This window comes from Acanthopagrus latus, chromosome 7, assembly GCF_904848185.1.
Source record: "Acanthopagrus latus isolate v.2019 chromosome 7, fAcaLat1.1, whole genome shotgun sequence".
Taxonomy (NCBI): domain Eukaryota; kingdom Metazoa; phylum Chordata; class Actinopteri; order Spariformes; family Sparidae; genus Acanthopagrus; species Acanthopagrus latus.
In genome coordinates, this window is record NC_051045.1 from 16,575,615 (window position 1) to 16,584,286 (window position 8,672).

Sequence of the window (8,672 nt, forward strand, 5' to 3'; positions counted from 1 at the left end):
TGCTGCACAGTCTCTGTGTCCCACCACAAAGTCAACAAACCAGTCGTAATAAAACACAACGCAGCTGAACAAGGAAGCTGGCTAAGGAACCACATCAACTGTGGCAGACAGGAAGTGATTTTTCCCTTTATAACTGCCTGCTAGAAACATACCATAAGACATAAACAGTTTGCTTTAACAAGACAGTTAGAGTCTAAACAGGGCATGTCTCAATTAAGCACAAAGTTGCGCAATAGGCTGTAAAGACTGAAAATCTAGATCAGCTAAAGAAAATCGTGCCCTGATTTAAACTCAGCGTTTCATATGTAGAGCTGAGTTTTCACCCTGAGCTATTACTGATCTTAAAATGCCAACATTTAGACCACGTCTGGGACATTTAAAAGTGATTGTGTTTTCATCTGTGTCGCTGTGTTTTAAGTAGCCCCAGAAAAAACAGAGTGGGGTCATAAATGAAGACTTTTTGATATTCCATGGCTCTGACGTTGCACGGGTTCATGAAGATCTCGCCCACGTGAGCTCGTGAGGGTCTTGTTGCTCTACTATGATATTATCCAGCTCTCTATGACGCAGTTGGCCACTCTTACAGTTGTGTTGTGTGCCAACGGGCTGTGCTGTGACTGAGGGCAATTTTGGGAAGAATGCCAGACGAAAAAAAAAAATGCGTATTTTTCGAGGTCTCTGTGCCAGACGTCTTTTTGGAGGCAAAGTGGCGAAACCAAATGAAATGTGGCATTTGTTAAAATGCAAGGAGCCGTATTCATTAAGGCTTTGACGCCATGTAAAATCAGTGGCAGATGTTTTCAAAGGAGGCCTGGGGATCCTCTGAGGAGCCACATTTAGACAGAAATAACCTTCTGATTGCGTCTGAATGAGCATAAAAACAACAGGAGCCGGTTAGAGCAGCTTTAGTCTGAATGAATTTTGATCCATGTGACCAAAAATAGATGTACAGTATGAATGTATGTAACGTATCTAAACTGGAGCTGCTATTGTTTTTGTGTGTCAGCCAAATGCCTGTTGTAAATGTCTTTACCCACGTAAAACAAAGGACATTTTTTCCAGCGATAATGTGTTGGGTTTCTTTCTATGTTAACATGCTTATAAATTAATGACTGAGCAAAGGACAACGAGCATCATAAAAAATAAAGGAAACGCACTTTTTTGAATCACCACCCCCCCCTGAAAACAAATGTGTTTTGACCTGTCAGTATCATTGTCCTAATCTGGAGAAGTATGTGTATTGTGATAGATTTAAACTTTAAAGCACCTGCGTAGACATGTTGATCTAACTATGCCAAAGATATGAATTATCGTGGATTCTGCTCTCCGTGGATGAACCCCGGCCAATAACAGAAATGACATTCGAGCGAAGAACTACGCTTTGAGAAGCACACATGATGACAACATTTCCCCGGCAATTGAATAGTGGGTTAAAAAGCAGAGGATGAATGACGCATGTGTCAGATTGTGTGAAGCATCAACCACATCAGGAAACCATCTCAAATATGAGGAAGGATATCTTCCTCTTCAAAGCAACATCACACCTCTGTCTCATTAGGGCATTAATACGTGCAAGATTGTGTTTGACCTTAAAAGGCAAGAGAATCCATGTCAGCGTATGTCAATTCAATTCCCCCTAACTCTCCAAATTAAGAAAAAGTCAGTGCAGCTGTTTTTTGAATCCACATGTATGATTTGGAGAAAAAACAAAAACAAAACATTATTCCACAGGGGCCGTGGCAGGACCTAACCTTTTGACTTTTAATGGAGTATTTTGATTTGGCACATCAGTTAAAGAGAGCTGTTTACTTTCCTGCATCTGAAAATGCAGCAGAGCAATTAAGTAAACATGTTTGCACAGGAAAAAAAAGGATGTCAGTGGTGTGCTCACTGAAAAAGCCCCTCATCTGCAGCTTTGGTCATTCATGTGGGAATGCAGTGAGTCATGAAATGCTGGCCGAGACATAACCGTTCCCACAACACCTTGATATTCACATACCCCAAACTGTCAACATATACCCAGCACACACACACACTACCGCACATAGCCGGTACTCTGAAGATGACAGATTACACACAAGTGATTCTTCAGAAAGAAAAGGAAAATGTTTTTTGACACATGACTGAGACTGTTATACAATAGAGATGTGCATGAGTGATAGAGATGTAAGATCCTCATTGTGGGGAAAAAAATAGAGAACCATTAGGTGCAACAGTCATTGCCAAAATGAGGCATATAAATCATTGCTAATGAATTGGGTCACTTTAGGGACATTGCATCACTATCAGTATAATGATGATGAAGCAGGTAGTTCCCAAAACTTCTGCCAAGAACAGTGCAGCAATACAACAAAGAATACACAAGGATGTCTTAATCACCTCGATCATTTCATCATGGAAAAGTTAAAGATTCAAGAGAAAGAAAGAAAGAAAGAAAGAAAGAAAGAAAGAAAGAAAGAAAGAAAGAAAGAAAGAAAGAAAGACCAAAGGTTTGCAGAAAATAAAAGCTAAATAAAATTTGATCTACTTTCGTGCTTGACCTACTTTGGCATTTTATTCAGTACCTAACAATAGATAAGGAGGAAACAATTTTCTATTTATGAAAAAAGTGGAAGCAGACTTTTTTTTATGTCATTACTTTAAGCATCAAAATAACGGAAGTGTCTGGAAAGGTCCCATGATGAGTGTGTTGTACTCAGGAAATGTACAGTAATAGGTAGATAGGTTTGATCTGGCCAGACAGATGATTCTAGCAAAAGAAAAAATAAAAATGATATAATATATTAATTATTAATTAGTATCAGTATATGTGAATCATGTTATTGATGTTTTGTTTCTTAGTTACTTTTCACAACCTGAGCACTGCCGGCAGAATCAGCACATTAATTATCAATGAGTTTCAGTTTTGACCCATCAAGAGAAAAAGCTGGGGCACAACCTGGATCCAAACATTGTGTTTATACTCTCTATAGATTGTTTCCTACACATTTTTTATCATGTAAATTCTTACATGACAGCTACTTTAAGAGCTGTTTTGGCAGTTATTTGTCATTTGGTTAATAATTTGTGTGGGTTTCCAGGCATCATATTAACCATAATATGAATGCAACCATAATAATTTGCCACAATAATTTGTCTCATTTACCACTGCCATGGTTCACTCAACACACCACGCCCCTTTCTGGGTTGAAATATCCCCAAACAAGAACAATTGGTTTGCCACTCATTAGCTGTTAGGTAAAGCTAAATGTGGATATTTTGGAAATTCCCCACGTCCATTAAACCACTACCGTCTGTCAAGATGTAAGTGGGAGGGTTGAGGTTTGTAGTAGGCGGGAGCGAGGTGACTAAGGCTTTACATTGCATAAAAACAAGGTCCACAAGCTCAAGCAAGGGCACAAAGCAGAGAGACAACAACAAGAGCCACCAGTCAAAACAAAGAGGGAAGCGAACACCGGAGGAGAGACACTGTTGACCTTCAGCAGAGACGATTTTCACTTCTTTTTTGTCTAATTGAGCGCTTGTTCACTGCAAGACTTTAGACCCTTTTTTACATACATATTTGCAGCAGCTTACTTAAAATCTCATCATGAGATTCTGTGCTTTAGCTGTGTGCTTAGTTTTGGGGATAAGCATTCAGGATGGATGGAGCATTCCCCTCAAGTCCGTCTTTGTCACCTTCCCGGGAGATGTCATCAAAAACATGACTGATACGGAGCTGGCAGAAGTGAGTAGCAGATGGTTCATTTTGTCTTGATGAAGTGAGATTCCCAAAAAAATGTGTGCAATCAAGCTGTGCAGGGAGGTAATTACCTGCACAGACATCCAAATCATAATGAGAAGAAAGATATTTCCTTCTTCATTAAAGAGACTCAAAAATGATAGAACTGTTCTGGTTTTTTTTTCTGGGGACAAAGTCATTAATGTGGTTTCTCTGTTTTCCTGCCAGAGTTATCTGAAAAGGTTTGGCTACATGGACACGCTGAAACGCAGCGGCTTCCAGTCTATGGTGTCTACCTCCAAGGCTGTGAAGAGGATGCAGAGGCAGATGGGGCTGGAGGAGACTGGAGAGCTGGATCAGTCCACCCTGGCTGCCATGAAGCAGCCTCGCTGTGGGGTTCCTGATGTGGCCAACTACAAAACATTTGATGGCGACCTCAAATGGGACCATAACGATGTCACTTATAGGTGAGTAGAGAGAAAGAACAGAGCTGGTGATATTATAATGTTTTCACTTTGGAATTTAACAGTGTTAGAGAAAAAAAGTAAGTAGAAGTAAAGTCCTGCAATTCAAGATTTAATTAAGTTTAAAGTAGAAATGTACAAGTAAAAAGTATTATACTGTATAAACTGATAATACTTAATGTTATAATATTACTGTCAGAATGTGGCTGGTTGTGGGTGGGTTTTGCCTGACCTTCTTTATATAGAAACTTTTTATTTTCAAAGTAACTAGCAGTTAAACTTTTCACCAAATAAAGTGGAATGAAAAGTAGCCTAAAACATTTGCCTCTGAAATGTAGCAGTAGAGTAGAAGAGTAGAAGTACAAAGTACAAAAAAAAAGAGATACTAAGGCATGAGTGCATCAGGAGTGCAGTACCTGAGTGAATGTAGGTTCTTTTGAGCCCTGAACATGTTACCACAGTCAGTCTGACTGCACAGTGTCCCTCTGCTCTCCTTCACAGGGTCTTGAACTATTCTCCGGACATGGAGATTTCTCTGATCGATGACGCCTTCGCCAGAGCATTCAAGGTGTGGAGTGACGTCACCCCTCTGACATTCAAGCGCCTCAATGAAGGCACAGCTGACATCATGATTTCATTCGGAAAAGCCGGTATGTTTCTGTGCAGCTCTTAATGACGTCTCACTGCTGGCCTGTGATCGCTAGACTTGTGCTGATGTGTGATCTGATCCTCTGCTCAGACCACGGAGACGGGTACCCGTTCGATGGTAAGGACGGCCTCCTGGCCCACGCCTTCCCCCCCGGTGCTGGCGTGCAGGGAGACGCCCACTTTGACGACGACGAGTACTGGACTTTGGGGAACGGACCAGGTAATCACGCAGGGACGCCCACTCCACCGACAGTTCATCTGGCTGTGTCGCCACCACGTGTTCACTTTGTGTATTGCACTGAACATATTAAACAAAACGCGTTTGTGTCACCTCAGCTGTGAAGACTCGCTTTGGGAACGCGGATGGAGCCATGTGCCACTTCCCCTTCACCTTCGAGGGCAAATCCTACACCACCTGCACCACTGACGGCCGCCAGGACAACCTGCCATGGTGCGCCACCACGGCCGACTACGGCAGAGACAAGAAATTCGGCTTCTGCCCGAGCGAACGTAAGCTTGATGAATGAATACTTGAATGAATGCACACTTATTTCGAACATAAAAACACACCCAAAAAGTTGAATTAGTTCGATAAATAAGCATAAAACGATGATAAGCATGTTACAAAGTATATTCTATTAACAAGCACTGACATGTCCTCAAAGGAACAGGAGGAAGTATACACATATTTAATCCTCCCCCTTCTCCACACCAAAGTAATTCATCACGATCAATTTACTTCCATTCGTGTACCTTTGCACACGCCCTTCTAACTATATACAATTCCATGTATTATATGTACAATTATAACATAGTATATAAAGATATATTTAACACACACAAACACATCCATTCTAGTGGAAGCCCTCGCTCATCCTTGTATCTGTCCCTGTAGCTTGGCAATTTATTCTGCTGGGGTCAGAGGTCAGAGAGATGAGGGTATTTGTTTGTTAGGCGCGCTGACTCGCCTCACCCGCTCATCCTCGCCCCACATTCTCATCCTGACAGTTCTCTACACATTTGGTGGAAACGCCGACGGAGCCTCGTGCGTCTTCCCCTTCATCTTCCTGGAGAAAGAGTACAACAGCTGCACCACAGAGGGCCGCAGTGACGGTTACCGCTGGTGTGCCACCACGAGCAACTTTGACACCGACAAGAAATTTGGATTCTGTCCCAGCAGAGGTGAGTGACAGGAACCACAGTGAGCCCATGCCAGTGCTGCCGTAGTGGCCTGTTTTGTTTTTTCTCACTGTCGTTGGGATGACTGTGTTTGGACAGACACCACTACAATCGGTGGAAACTCTGAAGGAGATCCCTGCCGCTTCCCCTTTGTGTTCCTGGGTAAACAGTACGACGCCTGTACCAGTGAGGGAAGAGGAGATGGCAAGTTGTGGTGCGCTACCACTGACAACTACGATGATGACAAGAAATGGGGCTTCTGTCCTGACCGGGGTAAGTCACATAAAGATACAATGGTTAAAAGCAGATTACATGTCAAATGTTTTGGATATTCATCAGTCATTCATTAATATTCCTTTCTGAATGTGTTCCAGGTTACAGTCTGTTCCTGGTGGCAGCCCATGAGTTCGGACATGCCCTTGGCCTGGATCACTCCAACATCAGAGAGGCTCTCATGTTCCCCATGTATAGCTATGTGGAGGACTTCAAATTGCATGACGACGATATTGAGGGCATCCAGTATCTCTATGGTAAGCTCATGACAAACTGCTTTATCAAGCAAAATCACATAAAAAAACATTTCTCAACAACTTTTCTCAACCTACAATATTTTGTTTTCAGGAGGCAGAACGGGCCCTGCTCCCACCGTTCCTCAGCCAAACCCCACCACTGACATCTACCCAACCATCGACGAGAACGACGCCACAGACAAGCCTGAACCCACTGAACCCACCCCCACTACCACCACACGACCTGTGGACCCGACCAAAGACGCCTGCAAGATGACCAAATTCGACACCATCACTGTGATTCAGGGAGATCTGCATTTCTTCAAGGACGGGTGAGCAAATCAGTCTGTTCATCTTTGTTACAGAAGTAAAACAAAAACAAAAACAAAAACCCAGCAACATAGTGAAAAATTGGAAATATTTATTATATGCGTTGATTGACAGAAATTACTGGAAGACGTCCAGCACGGGCGATGCAGGAACCAAAGGACCATTTGCAGTTTCTCAGAAGTGGCCAGCCCTGCCAGCAGTCATCGACTCTGCCTTTGAGGACATTCTGACCAAGAAACTGTACTTCTTCTCAGGTAATTAAGTTTTACACACTGTATAAGGGACCACTGACAATTAAACCGACAGTGCAGACAATTTCTATAATGAACGTTTTCTGTCTATAGGGACCCGATTCTGGGTGTACACAGGCCAGAGTGTTCTGGGTCCCCGCAGCATTGAGAAGCTCGGCCTCCCCAGCAGCATCCAGAAGGTGGAGGGAGCGCTGCAGAGGGGGAAGGGCAAAGTGCTGCTGTTCAGTGGCGAGAACTTCTGGAGGTGAGTTAAAATGTGCGGTTGGGTTAGGAAGTGGGTGTTTCTGGAAGCACTTAAATTTGACCCTCTCTGTTCGGCTTTGACACTAGTCATTCTGTGTTTTGTGATTACTTTTGCCATGTTGATGACATTCTCATGTATGATCGACACAGGCTTGATGTGAAAGCCCAGAAAATTGACAGAGGGTACCCCAGATTCACAGATGCTGTCTTCGGTGGTGTCCCCACTGACGCCCATGATGTGTTCCAGTACAAAGGTAAATAAACCAAGTCAATTCAAAATCTTTATCTTCTGAGCCCAATAAAAATATTTGCAAATAACAGCTGACTGTTACATGTACGAATCCTCATTTTATTTTCATTTTTGCTTTAGGTCACTTCTACTTCTGCCGGGACCGCTTCTACTGGCGCATGAACTCACGCAGGCAGGTGGATCGTGTCGGCTACGTGAAATACGACCTCCTCAAGTGCTCAGATTCTTCAGGCTCTGGGTACTAAGGAGACGAACACACAGGGATGAGCTGGAAATCGTCTGTAATGTGGGAGCATTTATTTATCTCTCCTGGGAAAATGAGATGCAGTATTTGTGTATAGCACCTGTTGTATGTTTGTGCTTTCTGGGATGTGAATAAGTGGCCACCACTGTTCAAAAACATACAGCATTGGCTTAAAATTAAGTCAAAGGCCCAAAAAGAGAGCAAGACACAGCCCTGCTCTCAGTCCCATCGTCTGTGAATTTATTATGGTGGTCTAAAATTTCAGAGCCATAAACACAATTAAAATATTCTTAAAAACTATCTGGATCAGATTCCAGATCTATAATTTCTTTATGTCTGACGGGTTCAGACTTTGAACAGTATTGGATTATTTTGGTATTTATAGCAATTATCTTAACATTATTATTATTATTATTATTATTGTGTCCACAGGCTTGTTTGTTTTGTATAATTCTGTGTGTATTTCTAACTATGGCTTTTAAAGCCAATTACTTGCACTGGAAGACAATGCATGTCTCCTTCACTGAAATTATTTATGTGACTGATGTGTTTTGTATTAAAGTTTTAACTTTCAATGCAATAAACATTCCATGAGAACTACCTGCCACTGTCCTCTGTCTCAATCCTTTACCATAGCACACGGATTATCTGACAACCACAGCATCATTCCCACATCCGATACTATGTGACATTTCAATCCATGTTCCAACAACTATGCTACTAAAAATGAGTTAGGGAGATTTGGGATATGTGCACATACATGCATGTGCATGGATATACAATTGAAGTAAAATGATATCATCAATATGTCACAGAATAAACACCAAAATATC

At 42.1% G+C, this 8,672-nt stretch overlaps 1 protein-coding gene across 1 annotated transcript; it reads left to right on the forward strand.

The window, feature by feature from the left end:
* The first annotated feature begins 3,388 nt into the window (after window positions 1-3,388).
* On the forward strand, window positions 3,389-8,441 carry mmp9 (matrix metallopeptidase 9). The gene is made up of 13 exons (XM_037105567.1): window positions 3,389-3,727; window positions 3,950-4,188; window positions 4,687-4,835; window positions 4,925-5,053; window positions 5,170-5,343; window positions 5,842-6,015; window positions 6,112-6,285; window positions 6,387-6,542; window positions 6,634-6,853; window positions 6,966-7,105; window positions 7,196-7,346; window positions 7,496-7,599; window positions 7,716-8,441. Exons 1-13 carry the CDS (start codon window positions 3,590-3,592, stop codon window positions 7,838-7,840), a joined length of 2,073 nt encoding a protein of 690 aa, XP_036961462.1. The 5' UTR covers window positions 3,389-3,589; the 3' UTR covers window positions 7,841-8,441.
* Window positions 8,442-8,672: the final 231 nt, after the last annotated feature.

Coding starts and splice junctions, on each gene's coding strand:
- mmp9 (XM_037105567.1), top strand. CDS start 3,590: ATGAGATTCTGTGCTTTAGCTGTGTGCTTAGTTTTGGGGATAAGCATT. Junction 4,836..4,924: donor GATTTCATTCGGAAAAGCCG/GTATGTTTCTGT, acceptor TCCTCTGCTCAG/ACCACGGAGACGGGTACCCG. Junction 7,600..7,715: donor TGATGTGTTCCAGTACAAAG/GTAAATAAACCA, acceptor TTTTTGCTTTAG/GTCACTTCTACTTCTGCCGG.